The sequence below is a fragment of the Clytia hemisphaerica genome, unplaced genomic scaffold, assembly GCF_902728285.1.
Source record: "Clytia hemisphaerica strain Z4C2 unplaced genomic scaffold, Clytia hemisphaerica genome assembly, whole genome shotgun sequence".
Lineage (NCBI taxonomy): Eukaryota > Metazoa > Cnidaria > Hydrozoa > Leptothecata > Clytiidae > Clytia > Clytia hemisphaerica.
This window is the reverse complement of record NW_027104591.1, coordinates 419,286-442,944: the sequence shown is the minus strand read 5'-3', so window position 1 is coordinate 442,944 and position 23,659 is coordinate 419,286. Positions and strand designations below refer to the sequence as shown.

Genomic DNA, 23,659 nt, shown 5'->3' with positions numbered 1-23,659 from the left:
TAATTTTTAGATCGCATTAGTCGACAGAAAATGACCAAACAAATGACTGAACATGAAGGGTACTATGATGAAGTTTCCAACCTGATGTGTAACCTAATTGTTTTTTCGCTGATTTTTGCGAAAAACCGAAAAAACTGATTATGACATCATATTCAATGACGTCATAAAAACTAAAAATTGAATTTCTCAAGAATGGTTTATCTAATTGTCTTCAAACTTTAACCGAAGATGGTCATTTTCTATCGGCTAATGCGATCTAAAAATTATGGTAATTTTAAGACATTCGATAACTTACCTGAGCAGTTTTACCTCAAATTTTCCCTCGATAAAAAAGGCATTTTTTGTAATCTTTCTTGTAATGTCTGCATATAATCGATATCTTTTAGTAGGATGCTCTTTAACTCTAAAGACCACCATGTAAAAACCTTTAAACTGAACTTAAAGGGGACTTAAAGCCAAACCACTACAATTTTTATGAAATATTTCGCAAATTTAAGACGTGCAGACTGTCATTATAAGTGCATTTTTAATTTCAAATGTCTGAAGTGTTTCTAAAAGTGTCCACTATGTAAAAACTATTAAACCATCTTTAAAGCCAAACCACAGTTATATTTGAGCCAAAAAACTTATATTTATGAATTCAAAGGGTAAAGGTTGTCACTTTTCAAGTGCATTTTAAATACGAGTTTCTTAAAGAGTCCTCGTGTAAAGCCTGTAAAATAAACTCAAACCAAACTTTAGTTATTTTTGAAACATTCCATTGATTTAAAGGGCTTTCAGACTGTAGCTATTCTGGAAAATTTTAAAAGTTATGGTCTTATTTCGAGATTTCTCCATCCCAGCTATATTCAGACAAAACAGCTAAGGTTGCTCATGTCGAAAGATAGAGCATGCTGCATGAATACATTAGGTCAATTTTAATTCTTGGTTGTATGTCAAAATTTGTTTTCAAAAATTTTAAGGACACTAAAATTTGTTGAGGCTACCTACACTGTATTAGTCTGAATCGCAGACCTCTACAAAACCGCAGGTAGAAAGAAGCACGGATTCGTTAGTGGATGCGAGCAGCCTAACACTGTATAAACAGTCTGCTGTTGATGGGTGACGCTAAAAATACAAATATTTTTGACAGGTATGTGGGTGGAGCTACAAAATATTGACATGGTAACTATGGCAACACAGAAGCAAACAAACAAAAGAACGGAACCGGTACATGTTTTATAAAGAGCCCTAAAAAAAATTCTTCCTACTTTATTTTTGACCTCAAAAGCTACTTTTACATTGGATAGGGTGCGATTGCATAATACATTTCTGATGAAGATAGAGCTGAGAGGTAAGCCTTCAAAGGTGAGGTTTTCCTGAAAATCATAATGACCTCAAATTTAAAATGGTCGAACGTGCACACCGCAAGGAGCTCAACTTTTAATAGTCGCGCGGCTGAGGTCGAAAAACGTTTCATTTCGTGATACATCTTTTAGATTCCAAAAAAAACAACGGAAACTCGCGAATTAGTATGTGTAGATTACAAAATCAAAAAGTTTCCACGATATTATCGTGCAAGTAACGAGTAATTGGCGATTTTTTTGCGTTTCCAGGCAAAATTGCAAGACCTGAAAATTCATGATTTTTGGGGTGTCTTCAAATTAAAAAAAGACCTATATCACATGATAGAGCTCTTCAAACTGAGCAAAAAAGTGTATTACACCAAAGTCCCAACTTCTCTAGATCAAAATTTATTGGCCTATTTGTGGTAAAAACTGATGGAAAACAGGGAATTTCCCCACAATCTGCATTAATTTATGCAAAATTAAACACCTTTTTGACCACAAATAGGCCCATAACTTTTGATCTAGAGAAGTTGGGACTTTGGTGTAATACACTTTTTTGCTCAGTTTAAAGAGTTCTATCATGTGATATAGGTCATTTTTTAATTTGAAGACCCCCCAAAAATCATGAATTTCCAGGCCTTGCAATTTTGCCTGGAAACGCAAAAAATCGCCATTTACTCGTTACTTGCACGATAATATCGTGGAAACTTTTTGATTTTGGAATCTACATATACTAATTCGAGAGTTTCCATCGAAAAAAGTGGAATCTAAGAGGTGTATCACGAAAATCATTTTCTAGCCACTTTTTTCGACCTCAGCCGCGCGACTATAATTGAAATTTCTCGATTTGTGCTCACCCGCTTAATTTTAGGATTTCGCAGGGACCTAACTTCGCTTGTGACAGAAGAAAAATCAAAATCACGATTATGTATTTATTTACTGCCAACAGTGCATGCTGGTTGTTAAAATGCACTTCTTTACCGCTTTTTGACGTCAATAAACACTTACAAATAAAAAAAAAACCGTATTCGACCGAGTAGCACTTGCGTTAAATTACAGCCGAATCCGACAATTTTTTGCTTCAGGCTGTCCTAAAGTATTTCGGACTAAGAGACAACGAGGCAGATATTGATTTCACTTGTCTTTGTTCTCAACAAACCGGGAAGGGAAGGTGATTACCAACACTTTAAACAAGTCGAAATCGGTTTTCATTAAAAACAAAGAGAATTTGACGAATCACGGCATCACTACTAAAAACTGACGTCAAATAATTTTCTTCGAAACAAAATCGCTAAAAGTTAAAAAAGATTTTCATTACGAGCAAAAAACATGTGGTGACAAGAAGCAAGGAGAAAGACCGCTCAACCATGGACAAAACTTTAAACCCATACATAACCAACAGCACCGCCACTAAACTATATGGATATCTTCAGACAGATAAAAAAGAAGTGGTTTGGGTCAACAAGCGGTATATACCAACTGAACTCCGATCGACAGCTCCTGTACCACGCCACAAATTTCTTAATGATAAAGAAAAAGGTAAAGCGGCTGCAAGCGCCGACACAATTAAAGAATGGATGAAGCCAATTATATCTCCACCGATTACCGACTATCAGAGACCGTCCAGCGAGGAACAATTCAGCCAATCTTCTCACGCTAACCAATGTCAAGAATGGTCTACTCTAAGACAAATGTTACCTTCAAAAGGCACCGTTTCGGCTAAAGCGCCACCTCAGTGGGGTACAGGACAATCAGAACCAATTTCCTTTCGAATTCAGAGGAAATCTCGCTTCCCAAAAATCAATAGCCCGATGACATCATACGTGGATGCTGCACACGTAACTAATCGATTGTTCACTTTTCAGTGACAGGGTGACTCTTGTTAATCGCTATTTTTTACAAAAAAGAACTAATTAAACTAAAAAAAGAAAATCCTTGAAATTCAATAGCTATCATACAAAAGTTCTTAGGCCAAGTGCAGTAAACTAACTAGGGAAATGTTTAGCGCACTTAATATCCACGGTGTATTGTGGAATCTACCTTTATGGAATGTACAGAGACTGGCATCGACAGGCGTGTATCGGATGGCAATCTCACTAAGTCGAATAACGGAGAGATTTTTGTTGCATCTTTTGTAAAATCTCCCAACTTTTAGAAGACAACCCATCCTTTAAGATCGAATACGTTCTTCTCGAAATGCATAAATACTTTACGAACCTCATTTTCAAAATATTGTAGCCAAGATACCGAGTGCGACAGAAAAAGTCTCTTTTTGAATTCAATTTTCTCGAGCTCTACCTATAACTTTCTAAATCTTTTGCATTGGAGAGGGGAAAGACAAATTTAAATTTTGATGGGTCAATTATTAAATTTGATTCATTGGATCAAAAGTTATGTTAAAATGAATGAAAATCTTACTTTCAAAATGTGCTCGAAAGCGTTCAAAATTGGCCTGACAAATTAAATACGAATGTGTCCTTAACTCGCTTAACAAGTTTTCTTGTCCCTTCAACTAATAGTGCTTTATAAACTGTACTCGTGGCGTTCTAAATACAGGTCTGGCAGATTTCAGAACGTCGTGGCCTTACTCCATAACTCGGAATTTCCTTAATTCGAACAAATTTGCACGTCCCCCGTGCGTGTTAAAGTTATCAAGACTCCACTGTATAAACATATTTAAAGGTTTTGCTTTTAAATAAGAGTGATATAGTTTGCTTACTCATCAATTTTAATTCACAAGCTTTTTCACATTGGATTGACATGGATGTGGAGCAAGATTTGGTCAGAAAAAGGAAAAGAAAAACATGTTTTTGCTTATACCAGCATAATATAACAAATGCAAGACGCTGTCCTGATATAGTTTCTTTTTCCGCCAGTGATTTTGAATGAGACCCCCCAGCGGTTTGCGTGATGGCGTGATTGAGACTTTTTTTCTTGCATGATGGCGTGATTAGAGATTTTTTTTGGCGTGATGGTGTGATCAAGATTTTGGTGTGATGCGTGATTTGGGCTATTATTCGCTATTTTTTGCGTGATGACAAATTTTAGCGATTTTCGTGACGCGTGATGGAGAAATTTTTTTTGCGTGATGGTGTGATTAGGGGTGCCGCTGGGGGGGGGGCTCTTGAATTATAACAAGAAGCCGGAGCGGCGTGAAGGTCCAGCTGACGTGGCAATAACCTAATGTCGTTCGTACCGGGTTCCTTAAGTGACGCAAAAAAATTTCCTTCCCATCCTCCACTCTGAGCTTCTATTCTTTGACACTTTCTTTGTATTGCTAAGTTTTGAAAGTTTTTGATGTATTTCCCGAAATTTCCAAACTTTTGCCGTTGATGGGATTCGATTATTAGAGAGCATTTTATAAAATCGCTCGATTGTTTTGGTCAAAGCACTTGTTATACATTTTTGGAAAGCTAAGGGGTAAGGGAATCGAAATTACGATGTTTCCAATTTTATTTCGGACACTTTGGTGTGATTTTCGGACAAATATGACGGTCTCAGGCAAAATTCATAGGGTTAAATTTTAGCGTTTAGGGGTTAACTCCCATCCCCAACCCCACCCTCGCGAGCCAGGGCCGATAAACGATTCTGCGACTTAAAGAGGCCAGTACCGTATAATTGGAGGAATCGTTTAGGGCCCTGGTACTTTAGAAGAGAAAATATCAAGAATCTTGATATTTTTCGACCTTTGGACTCTGGCAGCTTGAGTGTGAGCAATATGTTGCGAAGACAAGTACAGCCGAGCTGCGAGCACACTTACTAAAATAATTCATATCAAAATGCTGTAAATACTTCTTCTCCGTATGACCATTTGGCATGGGAAAAGAAAATAATTTTGATTTGGACATTTGGAAGGGAAATGCAAGTAGAAAATGACAGTGCTTGTTGTTTGGAATAGAGAATGGCTTTCCTCTGTCTTTTAATGTTTTTTTACTGGCTCAAAATAAATTAGTAGCCTTGCAATAAGTCTCAACTTCCAATTACTGTTTTTTAAATTTGGCTCTCTGATATGGATATTTTTTTGTGGTGAAGTTTTAGGGTTGGTGCAGAAAACTGCTGTGAACTGGTCTTAAACAGTTAAAACTATAAATTAACTGGCTTTAAACACACTCAGCAAATCTAAAGAAATTTCAACCTTGAAATTATTGCTTTCTTTCTCACTTTTAGATTATGTGAAAAATAAATAAAATATTTTCAACAGCTCTAATGCTTTGTTGCTGCTGATGCTGCTCATCCGAAAAGTAGCCGATAGAATTTTTATATCCAGCCTCAAGAACGCAAACTCCAATTTTCCACCCATATCATGTCACCACAGCTGGGAACGATGAACGACAGTGACAGTAGCAGTAGGATGAATTCAATCAGATTTTCGTACAACAACATAATGTTTTTGTGTGTAAAAACATGAAAAGTATCATGTCCTCAACATCATCATTGGGCCATTCCAGAAAAAAAAAATTACCCCCTAATGGATGACATCAATTTTTGAAATAAATTTTGGCACGGAATTCCAGGCAAACTTTAAAGAGAAAGTATCGGAATTCCATGAATTTTACTTAATTTTGCATTAAAGTATTGAAATTCCATGATTTTTTTAGGTTACAGTAACGGAATTCCACTGTTTTGATAGGTATTTTGTAAATTTGTTACGGAAATTCCGGACTTTCTTGAAAGCAATTTGCTACGGAAATTCCATGTCGTCCATTGGGGGGTAACGAATAAAAACTGGAATGGCCCATTGCATCTTGCTTTTGTGACTAATTGGCTGATTGGAATAAGCATGAGCTATAAATAAAAACTCTGAGAGATTGCACTATTTGTTAGCCCTGGTTTTCCAGGATGCTAAATAACTAAATGCATTGCTCAGTCATCAGTGTCAGTTGAAGTTAATTTTAAACATTTGGCCACTGTTATGATGTTTAACTGGTTTAAATATTAAGCAGTTAAGAAAGAAAAGATTGATGGACACTTTATGGACTGTGTAACAATTAAGAGTGAAAATGCTTGATCTTTGTTACTTTCACTTCACTGAAAAACAATTATTTAATGAAAAGGGACAAATGGAGATAAAATGGTGAAATCAGCAAGAGGCAAAAATTGCGAGAAAATAAGAATTTGGGAATACAATTACTTTGGAGAGAACTTATTTTGGCAAGGAGCTAAATAAAATAGAATTTTTTATTAATGTGGTTTTGAAGAGAAATGCAATTTTTAATTTGGGCAAAAACTAATTTGGGCAAATAGCAAAGTATATAAAGTGGTTCTTTTATGCTAAAAAATTAGTGTTTCAAATAGAACTTTGGGGTTACTTAGGGGCCGTCCACACTAAAATGTCAAAAATTGAGTATATATATACCCCTCCCCCTATAGGCAAGCAGATGCAAATAGAGCTATACCCCCTGGTGAGTACGTACTTTTTACATTCACACCCCCCCCTGGCTGAAAAAAAATCAAATTCAAAAGGCTTGGGTTTTCACCTTTTTCTATAAGACAGAAACAGCTGATATTTTGTAAGGAACAAGCGAATAATAATTCTCTTTTTATTCTCTTTCAACCAATTTTACAAGCAAAAAAAGGGCTGTGAATTTTTTTTCTGCGTACTTACTTTTTCTTTCGACCCCTCCCCTTCCCCTTCCCCTCTGTACGCAAGCATATGCTTTTGAGAATACACCCCCTCTCCCCCTTAGTGCGTACATACTACCTTAAAGGAAGAAATTTTGGCGGAAATTTAATTTGGCGGATGGCCAAAAAAGTTTTTTCAGAGGGAATTTAATTTGGCGGATGGATGAAAAAACTAAATTTGGCGGGAATTTAATTTGGCGGTCGCTTAAAAATTTAACCTTAAGATGGCGTCAAAACAGCGAAAAAATAGCAAAAACACCTTAAAAGAGATCATATTTTAAAAATGTTTAATTTGGCGGGAACTTAATTTGGCGGATTTCAGTCAAATCCGCCAAATCTGCCAAATTTTCTTGCCGCCAAAATTTCTTCCTTTAAGGTATGTTGACGGCCCCTTAGGAAAATCACTGGAAATTTTAATTCTGGTAAGAACTTATTAGGGGCCCTTATTATGGTGAGGCAGGGTGAGGAAGCAATTCTTTCAATTTTGGCGATAACTAATTTCGATAAATCATCATTCATTAAGAATTTATTTATTTAGAGAACACATTGAATTATGTAAAATACCCATTTGAAATTTTATGAAAATTTTAATGCTAGCTATGAATCATTGTATAGAGTTTGGAATTAAATTCTAATTAATAAGAGTTTTCTGACTAGTAAAATGAATTTGATATTCTTGTGTGAATCTTTATACGTTAAGATTTTTCTTGTGAATCTTTAAACGATTTTCAACTCAGGGTTTTGATGATAAAAACATGGTGTAATAAGTTTTTTAGAGATATGGCAGATGATCAAAAGAAATCTGCAGGAATACATTTTACATGAAACTTTAATAAACTTGGAACATTTCGTTTTATTCAATTAACAAAAAAAGTTAGAAATATTTACTGGTCCTATGGAAAATGTTCATGGGAAAGGCTTGAAAATAATATTAGATTTTGTTGAATTTCAATATTAAAAAAAGAGGTCGATTGTAATCAAGGACTACCTTAAAGGAATAAATTATGACGGAAATAAAATTTGGCGGATTTACCAGGAATTCCACCATACGTCAAATTAAATTCCCGCCAAATTTAATTTATCTCGTGTATTCTCCAAATTTGTGCTATTTCAGGCCTTGAAAACAGGTTTTTGCTTATTTGGTAACAATTTTTGCCAAAAATTTCCTTCAACTGCCAAATTAAATTCTCGCCTAATTTCTTTTTTCTAGCAATCCACCAAATTAAATTCCTCTGAAAAAACTTTTTCAACCACCCGCCAAATTAAATTCCTGCCAAAATTTCTTCTTTCAAGGTATTATTATCAATTTTGTCAATTCTCGAGAACAGTAATTCCAAATTTTATTTTTGCCTTTAATGGTTCCTATATTTTGATTGAAAAAAGTTCCAAAAATTAATCTTGTTTTATCAGTCCTTTCAGCTTCAAAGTATCAGATGCTTTAAAATGAAACAGCTTTGCTCCAAAGAAAATGTGACATTTACAAAAAAAAGCAGAGATATGTATTCAATTTTTTGTAGTAAATTTCTCAATCATTTTGTATCAAAATAACAGAACTTGAACTGAAAAGACATATATAATCTTAAAGTTCTATTCTGGAATTTTGACCAAAATGTAGTTGATTGCTATCTTTTGAAACAATGTCCAGAAATATTCATCTATAAAATAATAAAATTTGACACTTAATACAGCTTATGAAAAAAAATCTGTCAATGTTACTTTAGATGACTGTACTCCTATTTGATTTTATCCTCAAAATAGGTTAAAAACTGAAGACTCTATGGAAAACTTTCCAAAAATTTTGTTATGTAGCAAATCAGAACATGATGACGACAGTGAAACTAGACTACAGTGAAACATAATCTTTAGGTCAGAATAAATTCAACTGAAATCCAAAAAAGTCTAACATCTAATCTAGATGACAGATTTGATATATGTTTGCATAAATTTTATCCCGATAAAAAAACTACTTCCAGCTTCAACATTTTTTGTCAAATTTAGTCCAATATACACACTGTACCATACTAGTTTGTATACTTTTTGACATTTACGCACGGTCAATATAAATAAATTTTCAGTCTGGTAACTGCTGGTAATAGGATATGTTTAAAGAATTGTTTCATGGTAAACATTTAAAGAAACAAATTTATTTCTTTTTCAATACTTGAAGTTTCTTGCTTTTACACATTCATCAGTTTATTAAAATTGTTCACATAATTGCCAAGCTTTTAATTGTATAAACCATAACCAGAACATTTTTGCAGTGAGTTTGTATTGTACGTAGTCTCAAGTTTTTCTGAAAAAGCTTCTCATCGCAAATAAGCAATTTCACTTTCGTTTTCGCCGCGGTAGTTTTAGAAAATATGATGTCACGTGTCCGGTCAAAAGTTATCTTACGGAAAAAACCTCAGCGGCCCACTTTCAGCAAATGGCGGGTGTACCGGTAACGGTCTGTGAAATATTGATTATCGGGAAAATGATTCACATTCGTAAAAACAAAATGGCGATGGATTGACCCTCAGGAATGGAGAATCAAAGCTTGAATTATATCCTCATAATCCAACCTGAAGACTTTTCAAAGACCTTCTTCCTTTACAGGATTAGCTGTGCAAACTATCTCAAGGTAAATTTTGACATAATTTATAAAAATTTGTTTCTTATTGTTGTTCTACAAGCCTCATATTTGAAAGGTCTGTTATTTCCCTATTCTGCCAAAATGCTAAAAAGGATTGGAGCCATAAACATCATATTGACATGAGTTATGAATCTTTATACCTTCAGCAATGACTAGAATGTTAAGGGAATCTTAAATTGTATGTAATAAACATCAAAAGAAGCTTTCTATAAATTATAAACCACTCTTCCCCAGTGCCAGGCGATGTCAATCGAACTGTTAGACCAGGTTAGATTATCAAACTAATCGAACTTAATCGCACCCTATTGAGCTATAGCTGTTCGATTACCAAAACCAATCGAACACCTATAGAAGAACTGGGAACTCTCGTAAAGTTCAATGAATGCTCGATTTATAGACCCGTTTCAATGTTTTGATTTTTCGCGTTTGTATGCGCATGCGCCAAAATAGTTACGGTTTTTCAGAGGCAGAAAACACGAAGCGCTCACTGGAAAAAGGCAGTTTTGATTTTATTTTTCAAAATCTCTTCATCAGAATTTCATGAAATTTTAGTATAAGAATCCTATATAGTTCTTAGATAACATACTAAAATTTCTATTCAAAATTCCTTCTAGATCCTGAGAAAATTGACATAAACTGCGTGCCTCCATCTAATGTTGTTGTCTTTTTGCCTCTGAAAGTCGGGCCGTTTTGCGGGTCGTAACGAGCCGATGTAAACATGTGACGTCACATGCAACGGGTCTATACGATTATAGTTCGATAAAGTTTGATCGCAGTTCGAGCGATGAATCCGATTGAGGTTCGATTAGTTCGATTAAGATCGAAGTTTAAGTTTGAAGTTATGTTGGTTCGCTTAGTTGGACTTATACCTTGCCGCCCAATTTTATTTTATATATATTCCGAGGTGGTGTAGCTCTTGGACCATCCAACGGACCACCCAATATCTATCCCATCGGATGGGACAAGCTGGAGCTTTTACAAGCTCTTTTACGATTTGGTTGGTCGTTACAAAGGTACATATTTGCCATGCAAATTACATCACTGTCTGGCTTGGAATCCTTATTATATTGGACAGCAAGATCAATTTCCACTGCACATTACACGGCGCTTGCGTTTTGATTAAACAACCTCGTAATTTTCTGGAAGGTAAAGAAAGGTAGAATCAATCCGACACAATAGACCTTTTTTCAAAGAGGCCACCCTGTTGAATAATTATGTAGTCCAGCAGAAAAACAATGATAAAACCATGCATAATTATTACAATATGCATGATACAGTAATTATACATGGCTCTATCTATCATTGTTTTTATGGCTGGACTACATAATTAATCAACAGGACATCCTCTTTGAAAAAAGGTCTGTTATCGAACCACATCAAACTTAAATCAAACTCATCAAACATCAATCGAACCTTATCGAACACCAATCAAACTTCATTGAACAAAGAACAGTCATCAAACTAAATCGAACTTATCAAGAAATTTTTGTAAAGTTTGATAGCTGTTCGATCAGGTTTGGTAATCGAACAGCTACATCGTTTGATTTTGTTTGATAAAGTTCAATGATTATATTACAAAAATCAGTTCGATAGGGTTCGGTTGACACTGCCTGGTCTTCCACTTAACAAAATCATAAATTTTTCCTATTGATTACTAATTGGACTGTTTTTAAATCAAACTTGATGAAACTCAAATGAATAGGAATCAAAAGGAACTGAATGGAAGCCTCTTCATGATGGTTAGATTTTTTAAGAAACCAAAAACGACTTTCGTGCAAAATATCTGAGAATATTTGTATCATAAATAGAAATATTAAAATATTAATGTTTAGCTTAGAATTTTTTTGCAAAATATCACAAAGCTAAGAGAATATAAAACATAAGAAATTATAAGTTGCTGGGATGTTGGCTATTATAACCAGACAGTGTCTATTGAATAACTATAACTTCAAACAAAAAATGAATCATGGAATATAATCAAATATAATAAGTTATATTACTGTATTACGCAGGTTATAAATAACTGTAGTTGTCTACCTTTAGAAGCTTACTATTTTCAAACAAACCTAATCAAATATAATCAAATATGATCAATCAATCGAATACAAGCGAACTTAAATTTGGGGTAGTATTCCATTGATCAAATTAAATTCGACAATTGAAACAGATTGAAACCGCAAATCTTGGGAAATAGATATTGCAATTTTTTTGTGTTTGACAATGAAATTGTAATTACCTTAAGGGGATTAATTTTTGCGGGGATTATATTTCGTGAATTTCGCAAGTTTTTCCAAAATTTGCGAAATATAATCCCCGCGAAAATTTTAAAAACCTAATTTTGGCGAATTTTGTCTAAATAAGTTCCCTTAAGGTATTTGATTACGTTTAATTGATTCAATTGGCACCAGGAACTGGTAATTATAAAATTTATAATAATTTTTTTTTTGATCCAATTAGATTTTTTAGCAGGCAATCGGTTATCAACAATTGATTCTTCAACTGCTCAAATGTAATCTTGTCTTGGTTTCCAATATTTACAGCAATGGAGTCTTCTGACAGGGAATTGATCTCAATTCTTTGTAGTTCTTCTTCAGTTTTATTTTTTTTTGATTTTAATTTCACCTCCAGCTGTGCGATTGAGTTGAAATAGTCATTTTCGTATGTTTTTGTATCTTGCTTGTACTTTTCACGTATTATAAGATAATCTTTGACAACCTGATCCTCTCCAAAAACTTTATTTAAAAGGAGGCTTGTTTTTGATGGCATCGGCTTTTTAATGATTTCGACTGCATCTAGTACAAAAATTTATATAGTCAGATATCAAATGAGTATATTGGATCAATTCCTAATATCACTGTCTTTTTTAAATAAAAAAAATTTTGAAAGAAAATTTGGCGGATTTGGCGGATTTGGCAAATTTGACTGAAATCCGCCAAATTAAGTTCCCGCCAAAATTTATTTTTTCCGCCATCCGCCAAATTTATTTTTTTTGTCCATCCGCCAAATTAAATTCCCTCTGAAAAAACTTTTTTGGCCATCCGCCAAATTAAATTCCCGCCAAAATTTCTTCCTTTAAGGTATTAGAAAAAAACTTACTTTCATTGCTTTTCTTAATTTTTCCTTTACTGCTGGACGATTTAGTGGCAAATGTTGCATCTAAAGAGTGTATTGGGATAGGTAGAAGTCATTATCTGGAAGTCAAGTTGAATTAAAATTTCGTTGTACGAATAAAGAAAAAAATAGTTACTGGCGTTCTTGTGATATAGTGTAGCTACGAAAATGGTGAGGGGGAGGGTAGTTGATGGTTTCGTCAAGGTCGTGAAATATTATCCCATTTTGAATCTCCTCCCAAATTCCATCAATTAATAAATAATCACATATCCTCTCTAGCTGGCTTTGCCATTTTCGCGGTTTTAGTCGCATCAGTTTGAATGGAACGAAAGTATTCGATCTCTCCGATGTTAACAAATCGCCGTGTTTGCTAATAGCATTTCTTGTTTCCTTTTTCAGGATGCCCAAGTGACGTTGCCAGTCTTCTCGGATTTGGATACGAAGAAAGCAGGTCAGCAGTATATTATCGGGATGATGATTGGAAGCGTGTTTACTGACTTCTTTCATGAAATTGAATGCAGCCTCCTCTTGCTCAGTATTTGCCGAAACCAAATCCAGAATCCGATATTGGATTGGCGCATGACTGGTCAGCGAATGGTTGTACTGTCCAAACAGTTTTCTTCGGCTCATGGATTTCTGCTTTTCGAAAAGCTCAATCATCAAGTCTGCGTGCAAGAATGACACGTTGTGGAAGCGTAAAATCGACTTGGCTGTACGCTTTTCTTCACCGGAATATGCAATTTCTTGTAATTCAGCGAGCTGCCTCATGAGTTTGACGTACGCATCAGTCATTTCTCCATCCAAGTAAATCGTCAGGTCCACCAGGCTTCGCCTGTAGTCTCCACCATTTTTTGCCTCTTTGCCATGAAAGGATGCTCGCGCCGAGTCCTTAAAAAGATTTTTTTCTTCGCCCTGAAGGTGACGAGGGATCTCTTGGTAAAGATTGGTCGTCAAACCTTTGAAGGTGTGTAAAGGGTCGCATGCAAGTACTTCGTACGATTCCAAACCGACCTTTTCAAGGCTTGTCTTTCCCGATTCGAACAGTAATGCTGGAAGGTGTTGGACTCCTAAACAAGAAACCGAGACGAGAATTAAAAACAACGTTTTGTGCTGTTTTCATGTTTTTGCTTCAACATTTTCGGATTGAAACATCGTGTTTACCTGCGAAAATATCTTCGAGCTGTTTCAAAACCACGTCTTTATTTTGGTCTTTGTTGACTTGGACGCCACGTTTTTTCAATTCTTCCACGATCTCTACCTTTGGAATGCCATCAAGTATCGACATTTTTTGATTATGTACACATTGTTTTCCATAGCTAAAATTTTTGGTAAAATAAAAAGAAAGTGTGGAACATTACTTTGCCACTTCAAACCTCCCCCTAAATCACATTTGATTTATATTAAGCTTTTCTGGTCTACTTCGCACACATGAAAAGCCTGCTAAAAGTTGACCCTCTTTAATTCCTTACCTAGTTTTGGTTAATCTGTTTATTTTATCTTGGAGTGATTGTCTGGTGCACCCGAATACGTAGGCCAGGTCAGCGCTACGAGAGGCCTTCATATCACAACACCAGCAATAATAATTGCCACCTTTCTGATGGCCTGCTTCTAGTTGACACGCAGGTCCATCACCTAAAATTAAAGTTTCGTTTGAAAGAAATTTGAACAAATTTCGTTCGACAGATTTTGCGAAAATGATAAAGACAGTTATACTATATACTTTAGGAAGTACTCTGCCATAAGGTTTATAGCGCCCAGCTAACCTCCCTTTTAATACATTATAACACCCCCTTCTCACAGACCCGATAGGATTTCTTCAGCCAGTGGTAATGAAAAGAACGGACTGAAACTCGATGGGGATTGATATTCCCGTATTTTAATGGCTGGGGATTTCAATTCTTTGTTTTTAAGTCAGAAAATTCAGGGGGATGGGAAAAATAGTTAATATTTATTTGATTATTTTCAGTGGGGACAAAAATTGGGGGGTAATTTTCCACCGGGGACGTTATTTCGGCCAATATTTCCAGTGGGTCTGTAAGAAGGGATGTATTGTAAGAGTTAGTCTATTTTAGCGGTCTCTTTCTAGTTCGTGCGATATATTTCCGAAAGTAGATTTAAATTTTAACCAGAGATATCTGAAGTGGCCGAAACGACTAGGAATTAGAACATTAAAGAAATTTGGTCAATTAGAAGCCAAATTCGCGAATCTGCATTCACGCAATAATCAATTTGGTCCCTCCCCCTTCACTGCGTACAAACTTAATAAGGATGGCACCGAGAAACATGCGCGGTTCGCTTGTCCTAATACACGGTTTTCAAATTAGTTTTTTTTCTGGTTTGATCTCATATGAATTTGGACTAAAAAAAATGAAATAAATCAAGTGGCCGTATAATCTTATTTCTTTTATATTGAATTCAAAATAGAAAAACTTTTTTTAGATGAATCCCTGGGTTTCAAAAGAGAAATTATAAGATCTATCGACATTCATTACCCTTAAAAAAGCGCACTCTATCAACGATTTTCATATCTTTCGAAACAGACAATTCGCTGTTGTTCCATGCCACCAGATCTTCTAGTCTCAGATTGCTGTAGCATAGTTGTAAATTACTAGACGGGCATCTGGATAAAAGATATGTAACTGGCTTTTCGACTTCTGACTGAACGTTCACCTTTAACCCTATAAATAATTGATTGACATGTTTATTACGGAGTAATCACGCTATTATTGGCTGTATCGAAATGGGCTTTTCCATTAACTTGCCGTACAGTGGACGAACCTTTTCGAGGCAAAAATATTCTATTCTTCGAAATATGTGGGTGCAAAATTTGCAAAAAAACCCTTGGAATAGTTTCTTTAAGGCTTGGGGACACGAGAAGTTTTTTCCAGCAGGGAGCGTGTCTTTTTGGGTATTTCCCTAACTTTTTGTCCCATGAAACAGAAAAAGAAACCATGCGACAGTGGCTGGATATGGCCGATAATTCACGGTAGTGAATACCGTAATATTTGACACAAAGGGGAATTCCCTTAAAATTACCGCAAATGATTTTATTTAACATGAATTAAGAATTAGATCTGGAAGCTTAAAATTTTCCTTTAAAGCGAAGGCCTGGAAGCCTCCCGAAGGTTTAAATTAAAAAAAAACGTTGAAATACCAAAAAGTGCTAATATATTTCAGTGGGGATTGTAGTCTCATGAAAGAAAAAGCTTTTTACTTTAGATTATCAAAGCACGGCCACCGATATCCCTCGACCCGATAAGCACAAATAGGGTACAAAATATCAAGGGTGCATTTCTAATAGACGATATCGGCTTAACGAATTCTCCCCGAATGATTGCCCATGATGCATTGCGCAAAAGAATTCACGGACTATATTGACTTACTGAATTTTTTTGCGCAATGCATCATGGGTAATCATTCGGGGAGAATTTCGTTAAGCCGATATCGTCTATTGAAAAATTTTCAGAAAACAAGCCATCCCATCCCTGATCCGAAAATGGGAGCTGCTTATAAGAAATATTTATAGATTGCGCAGAGAAATATCAAAATCGTAACTCATTCGGCTTTCAGTCCCCTTTATGGAATCCCGAAAAATAGGGCTTCTATCACTCGGATTTACTGCAAAAGGCATATAATTAAAAGGAAGGGGAATATTTTCGAAGGCGACAAGATTTAAGACTAATGAAAAGCAATTTATACTAACATCCCATACTTAAGCCCGTCGTGCAAACTCCCGTAAAGATAAAGCCGATATTTTACAAATTCGACAACTCAAATTTTGACGATACGAAAGTTAAATCAATAACTAAATCAATCAAATGTTCTGGAATTTTTTCTTCAATACGATTAAATTTGCGGGGATTCTAACATTTAATATTCCAGATGGCAACCAATTCAGCGAAATTTTATCTCGAATTTTATCTCGAAAACAATTCTCAATCTAATCTATGACTAATGATTTTTATTTTTGCCGAATTAATGAGGAGAAAACCTTGTAAATCAGTGATTGATAACGTCTTAAAAGGTTACATTGTTTGACAAGAAACAAAAATGAAACAATAAACTTTTTTTTTCAAAAATATATTTCGCGGTGCTGAGTAGCACACGCCGATAAATATGAATTCTAAGGTATAATGATAATCAAGGGTTATTACCTGTTTTTTCGAAATATTCTTGCTGCGATAAGAATATAGCACGGTCGTAGATTGTGCAAAACATTATATGCAAATGCGATGAATTACAAATGCCAGATGTATCGTGCCAACATGCAAGGGTCCTCTGACGTTGAAAGGCCTTCAAGTCGACTGTGGATTTGCCCTTTTCTCCAATCCTGGCCAGCTCGCGAGTCAAAGTTTCGACATCCATGTTCTCGTAAAAATCGTCGGGTTTGAGTCTGAGGTACGGCATTTGAAAGCGGAGCATCCGGTTGCGTACTTCCTCCGTTTTGAACTTCCTACCTGTTATGGGTTAGGTATAAAAGATTACGTAAGGCCACTTGTCTTATAATTGAATTTGCTACATCAATTACATTGGCCCAAAAATTAATAGGAGCGGAGGAGCGGTCTTTTTAAGTCCAAGTGTGGAAACATGAAACTCCATTGTAAAAATTATTTGAAATTAGCAAAATCAACAGATGATGAGGACGCCCATTTATCGACCATCTCAAAAAAATTACGAAGATGTCCTCAAAATATTTCAATTCCAATTTCAGTTAAAACCTCTGGATATTGAAAATTACCTGACACAACGAATGTTTTTTTCTCCCTTTTCTTTCTACCATCCGGCAATACGTTGATCGAAATGTATTCGTATTCCTGCGGTACCACAAGTGTTCCAACCGAATAACGACCCTTTGAAATAAATAATTATCGGAATGCAATCATACCATTCATCGATAAGTACCCTTGCTTCAATATATAATTTTGCTTGTGATTTCTCGGGATATTTCCAATATCGACAATTCTATGGAACGAATCCTTCTATAAAAACCATTCATAGGGAGTCAACGATATTTTGTTCAGATAGAACGGGGAATTACCACGTCCAGGGATGGATTTGTGGTATTAGGGGACATTTAAATTAAATTAAGGAAACAGTCAATAGTATATAAAGTTAGATCGTAATATCACCTCTTTAATTAGCGCTTTCAGGTTTGCCTTCAGTTCCAGCGTGCTTTCTTCAACAGGAACAGTAACGTTGGAGTCCAAAATCCTGAACAGTTAAAAAGTTGAAAGATATAAATTCAAATAATTATAGGGATTACAAATCTATTTTATTTCTCACAGAATAAATAACATGATATAAGGGCCTAGACATAGCTTTAGATTAAATACCTGAGCTTGCGTTTTCTAATCCGACGTGTACTGTTGCCAAAAATAACAAAGTTTGACATGTCAACATTGTTAGCTTCCAAAAATGTCCTAACAACCTGTCCAGCGTTTCCAGGACGTTCGCCTAAAGTAAATATAAAAAAAGAATGAAATAAATTTTGATTTTTGAATTCGAATGAAAACTTCATGTATACCTCTAGACGATGTTATCGTTCATTACAAGGATAGTAGAAGCGGGAAAATATAGATACGCAAAATTTCACAGTCGTATTGGCGGTATACGGGAAAAATGATCAGAGTAGAGTTTGGAAGAAACGGACGATATTAATTTGGGAAATAATTGCTTTGACCATGAGTTTATAATATAGACACTGGATAGACAACGTATAAAACGGTGGAGAGCGAAGCTTTGTCTTTCCTAATTGTTTAAGAAAACAATCGAGGATCTAGCTTTGTTCGCAAAGGACAACTGTCATGGCGGCTCGAAGTTCTTTGATATAATATTAGTGAATGTACGGTCACCTTTTGCATTCTTCAGATCGTATTGCCTTGCCAGCCTGCTGAAGTTGATCGCGGAACCAAATGGCAATCCCTGAACCTTGAAAATAATATTATATTAATAATGACGCTCTCTATTTTTTAAGGGGATATGGATTTTTATCGAATACGTGAGCGTATAGAATAGAAGGAGGTCTCCCTAGTTTGATAAAAACAAGGTAAATATCCAATTATAGGGCTGTAAAAAATTTAAATCAACTGCAGAAGATTGCTCAGTTTTGATAAATGTGATATTTAATTGAATACCTTCTCTAAACATTCTTCACCCCTCCATGTGTAATTGTTACCAACATGAGTACGTGCTCTCTTTCTTCCAGCTGTTATTTCCTCCTTTTCTAAATTCGATCTGCTCAATGCTTCTTGGTAGCTTTCGAATCCTTTGGTTGACCTCACTCTGGATGCGGATGCTTTCGATGTTGTTCCCCCCAGTGTTCTGAAAAGAAAAAGATTCAAAGAAAATTAAAATCTAGAATATAAGAGTTTAAAAGTAAATGTGACTTCAATTCAAAGAAGAAATGAGTCTAGATTGTCATGCTTGGCTAATTTTTCGACCGATAAAAGTGAACGCCAAACATAAATATTACTTGCTTAAACTTTCCCTCCCTTTTAGGATCCTAATGTATCTGAATATATTGTTATTAAGAAGCATTTTTTGAAAATCACAGATCAAACCTCAAAACCGATGTTTTCTTCCATGCTCTCTCTATATCTTTCTTTGCTGCGTTATATGCTCTTCTTTCCTTCTCGTCTATCTGTCTTTTTCCTTCAATTCCAGCCGCTTGCTTAAAACTCCGATTAAATCTTTCCATAAATTCTCTATCCAACTCTTTAATCTTCTCCTGAGCAACTTTCTCAACCACTTCCTCCTTTTCATTACACAAACCCGATTTCTTTCTTCTTTTTTGCCCCTTTAAATCCATCTTGTTCATCGGAAAAAGACGCATACCATCCGCATGGTTTTTCATACACTCCCGACAATCGAATAGCCTGTGCTTAACCTTCTTCTTGTCACTTAACTCCATCCAAGCATCCTTTCCCAACAAATCCAAAACTTTCTTTTTCTTTTCATGCGAACCCTTTCCCAAATCTAACATCACTTTCTTTATCTTTCTATAATTCCGTCTATACCACTCATAGTCAACTTTTGACAATTCACAACATCCAAATAAGTTTACAAAAATTTCGAATTCAGTTCGAAGTTGTTTCGAAGTTTCAACATTGCTCAACGCACTAAAAATGTTCTTTGCATTGTCACAATTTAACTGATAAACAACAGCCTTCATGAACCCACATGCTGAGGTGTCAATAATGGACCGAGACATGTTGAAAGAATATAAGAAATTCACCTGAAAAATAAATGCAAAAAAAGTTTATTCTATACTTTTATACACTAACACAAACGTTTCATACACCTATCTGCGAAAAATATTTATAATAAAAAATTATAATTTTTTGTTGTTTTTTTGGGGGCTAAGTTGTCTCCCTAAAAAAAAAGAGTTTGACCAAAGGAAAAAATAAAATAAAATGTATGATTTTCAAGTCTCACAATTAAAAATGAAAGACAAGATTCAAGACTTACTAAAATGACTGAATTTTATCCTTTACTTGTGTTTGATTTACTAGATGTTTTCTTTTCACTAAAGTAAAAAATAAATAACATGTCAAACAAAGAATCAGATCACTTTCTCTTGGACTAAAATCCATATCTCAGCCTATGACCTTATATGACCTAATCATTTTTCCTAGGGACTAGGGACAAAGTTAATCTTAAACTTTTGGTTTGGATTGTGTAAATTTACTATGGCAAAAAAACTCAAGAAAATCAGATAATAGTTAATCCATGCGAAATATAATCAACAGAAGGAAATTTATCAAAATATACTCATGGAAAAATAATATAATTCATTAATTTAATACCTTTATGAGAGATTATTTCAAACATCATTTTCAAAATAAAAAATCAGTTTAAACACATTACTAAATTCTATCAAAAGTAAACTTTTTTCTTTTAACAAATTAAAAAGAACATGATGCATAAAATTACCAATGAAAATATTACTTAGCATAACATTGTATGTACAAAATACAATCTCTCACTTATCCTTTATGTTGTTATTATTTCTCACTTTTGAGACCCCTCATTTTGAAGACAATATTATTCTTATGTGCAAAAGATGCCAATCAGATTTATAACCTTAAGGAAACTTACCTAAAATATCTAGATTAAAAACAATGATGACTTAGAAATTCGATGGTTCCTACCCAGAAAGAGTAAAGATTTTATTGTTAAAAAATCAGATATCAACAATTGTTCTTTCTTCAGGGGGGGGTCAGGGTCCAGGATACCAACCCAGGGCCCAAAAACCTTACTTTTTGAGATTTGAAAGTAGTAGACACCACCACCCCCCTAAATTGGTATCAATACCAACTTGAAAACCCCAATTTTCTAAAAAAGGGGGGACCCACCCCCCAAAAATGCAAGAAGTTATATGCATAGGATACTGCATACAAGGTACGCTAAACAAAATCTGTGGATGTTTTTATTCAAAGAACATTCCTCTTATTAATCCCTTATATTATGTACCACACTTTAGACTCCTGAAAATGAAAACAAGTTTTTATCATTCTAACACAACGTAAATTTAGTTTCTTGAACTAAATTGGAAAAATGTATCAAATTCATAAAACTAGGCTAGATAAGAAATTCATTGTATTAGGCACGCATAGAGTCTTTGTAACATAGCCTATATGTTGAATGTTATGTACAGAAAAATTTTATCACGACTAAAAAAAATCTAAGATCTGCTAAGACTTGATGCTGTTTGTTTAGTTTTGAATGAATTTTGGTTGATTGAAAGGATTGAGAGCAACAAAAGCTAAATAAAAATTTAATCTCAATTATAGAATGAAGAATGCTTTTATATGGAATCAGGGTATAGTGTAAACGATTCAAATAAGTTTTTATACTTACATTATACAACATTTTAAGTCAGATACCAATTTCAAGCTCAGCAAAAAAAAAAAAAAAAGGGGGACCCACCCCCCAAATTTGGTATCGATACCAACTTGACTTTTTGAAATTTGAAAAAAAAATGACACCACCCCCCCCCCGGCCCTGGGTTTGGTATCTGGATCCTGACCCCCCTGCTTTCTTTGAATTTGCCAAAACTCTACGACGAATAATGTCTTCCTTTAACCTTACCAAAAGAAGATAAATTGATTTTTAAATCTTTGTTGAATTTTGTTGAGTAAAAAATACGTCAAGGGAGCTATTAGAAGGACTAAGTAACAAACTATTTTTTGAAAAATTATTGACAAAGCTACCAGAATTTTGAAATTTTATGAACTAATGAAATATATTAAGCTTTTGATAAACAAGGAAATCTTTATGTATTAATATTTCTTAATCTTTTTTGTTTTTTTCCCAATGTTTAAATGACCGCAAAATGTCAGGAGATGTAATTCGCTGAGAGGGTTTTTTTTCACACATTTTTCGTTGCAAATCTTGAAGAAGAGAATTTTCTCCGTCTGCAACAAACTGGTATATATAACCCAAAGAAAAGATATCAGTTTCTGTGGATGTCTTAGAGCCAGGAATGTTTCTCAATTCATGAGCCAGATATTGATGACGTATGTTGTATCGCTTTTGCTGCTTTTCAGTCAAAGTGTAACGTTCAGGATTATTTCTGCTGGTAGCTTTCCCAAAGTCAATAATCACTGGTATCAAATTAGATCGCAATAAAATGTTATTGCTTTTCAAATCATTGTGCAAAATATTTTTGCGATGGAGAAAAATTAGTGCCTCAATTAGTTGAAAGCAAACCATATTCCATTCCTGTTGTAGAATCAGATCATTTCTTTTAGCTTGGAAAATTGTCATTGGTTGGGTGTTAAAAAGCACATATTCCATGACTAGTTGGTGTTGGAAAATTCCAAATAAATGTGGGAAAAACTTTGATCCTTGAATTTTAAATAGAAATGTGGCCTCATGCTTAGCATCAAAATGATCTACTGACTTTCCAGATTTGACAGCACATTGAATGTGTAAGTAGGTCATTTTACCAATTCTGACAACTCCAAATGTTCCCTCACCAATAACCTGATCAGTGATTTCAAGGGTTTGATCCGTCAATTCAACTTGTTTTAATTTTTCACAAGCTCTTTTTTCCAAAACACGTTTCTTTGAAACAGTACTCAAATAATTTGATTTGTCACATTTTTCCATTTTTTCTAATTGAATTTGAGATGAGTGGAGATCTGATTTCATTTTCTGATTCTCTGCTTTAATTGCTTCATTTTCAAGTTTGAACTCTTCATTTATCTCTTTTACACTAGTAAGTTCTTCCTTGATTTTCTTATTCTCGGAGTTAAGTGTTTCCTTTTCAAGTTTAACTTCTTTAGTTTCTTCCTTTGCATCATACAGTTCTTTCTTTGTCTTTTTGCTCTTTTCCTTAGCATGTGTTTTTTTCTTAAGCTTTCGCTTGAGTTGACCCTCTTCACTTCTTGCCATTTTTTCTTTTTTTTTCAATGGATCAAGGTGTTTAATTAATTTCAGAGAAAGTTGATTGAAAAGATTTAGAAATCAATGATTTAACCCAAAAAAAAATTCAAAAATCTAGATACTAATTAATTACGCCAAAGTAGCTAATTTGAAAAAGAAAACCTCAAAATAAGTAATCCTAGCCATCAATATTTCAATTTTCAAATAAAATTAACAATATCACGTTTGCAAATTTGTGATGAAAAAATTCCCAAAATAATCTTTAAAATTGTTAAAAAGACCTGTAAAAACTTTGCCATCAAAATTACCATGCCTATTCGAGCAACCAAGGTGACCAAGAACCACTACGTAATTAAAAGGAAAATCCCTTTCAGAAATTAACTTTGAAAATAGTTAAACCAATATGTACCTCCGAAAACTTTGAAATATTACGTAAAGCTAGCCATCGAAATGACCATGCCTATTCGAGCCACCAAGGTGACCAAGAACCACTACGTAATTGAAAAAGAAAAAATCCCTTTCAGAAATTAACTTTGAAAATAGTTAAACCAATATGTACCTCCGAAAACTTTGAAAT

General features: G+C 34.6%; 3 protein-coding genes and 1 long non-coding RNA gene across 4 annotated transcripts; 1 reads left to right on the top strand and 3 right to left on the bottom strand.

Annotated features, from left to right (window-relative positions):
* Nucleotides 1-2,655: 2,655 nt before the first annotated feature.
* On the top strand, nt 2,656-3,204 carry LOC136823714 (uncharacterized). Its single transcript, XM_067079890.1, has one exon. The coding sequence runs from the start codon at nt 2,696-2,698 to the stop codon at nt 3,194-3,196; it is 501 nt and encodes a 166-aa protein (XP_066935991.1). The 5' UTR covers nt 2,656-2,695; the 3' UTR covers nt 3,197-3,204.
* Nucleotides 3,205-12,555: 9,351 nt separating this feature from the next.
* Nucleotides 12,556-17,147, bottom strand: LOC136823704 (uncharacterized). Its single transcript, XM_067079871.1, has 5 exons — nt 16,848-17,147; nt 15,186-15,371; nt 14,163-14,325; nt 13,855-14,009; nt 12,556-13,760 (listed from the first exon to the last, which is right to left on the bottom strand). Exons 1-5 carry the CDS (start codon nt 17,113-17,115, stop codon nt 12,826-12,828), a joined length of 1,707 nt encoding a protein of 568 aa, XP_066935972.1. The 5' UTR covers nt 17,116-17,147; the 3' UTR covers nt 12,556-12,825.
* Nucleotides 17,148-18,084: 937 nt separating this feature from the next.
* Nucleotides 18,085-19,013, bottom strand: LOC136823717 (uncharacterized). Its single transcript, XR_010849064.1, has 3 exons — nt 18,828-19,013; nt 18,546-18,621; nt 18,085-18,147 (listed from the first exon to the last, which is right to left on the bottom strand). It is a non-coding gene; the product is annotated as an uncharacterized lncRNA (long non-coding RNA).
* Nucleotides 19,014-21,984: 2,971 nt separating this feature from the next.
* On the bottom strand, nt 21,985-23,192 carry LOC136823634 (uncharacterized). Its single transcript, XM_067079811.1, has one exon. The coding sequence runs from the start codon at nt 23,089-23,091 to the stop codon at nt 21,985-21,987; it is 1,107 nt and encodes a 368-aa protein (XP_066935912.1). The 5' UTR covers nt 23,092-23,192.
* Between the last annotated feature and the right edge of the window lie 467 nt (nt 23,193-23,659).

Bases quoted from the DNA above. Each gene is read 5' to 3' on its own strand.
- LOC136823714 (XM_067079890.1), top strand. From the start codon at position 2,696: ATGGACAAAACTTTAAACCCATACATAACCAACAGCACCGCCACTAAA.
- LOC136823704 (XM_067079871.1), bottom strand. From the start codon at position 17,115: ATGCTCCGCTTTCAAATGCCGTACCTCAGACTCAAACCCGACGATTTT. The intron at 14,326-15,185 runs GTAATGAATGTC...CTTTAATTTTAG, and splicing joins TAGAGTGCGCTTTTTTAAGG to GTGATGGACCTGCGTGTCAA. The intron at 13,761-13,854 runs GTAAACACGATG...TTTCTTGTTTAG, and splicing joins GCTCGAAGATATTTTCGCAG to GAGTCCAACACCTTCCAGCA.
- LOC136823634 (XM_067079811.1), bottom strand. From the start codon at position 23,091: ATGGCAAGAAGTGAAGAGGGTCAACTCAAGCGAAAGCTTAAGAAAAAA.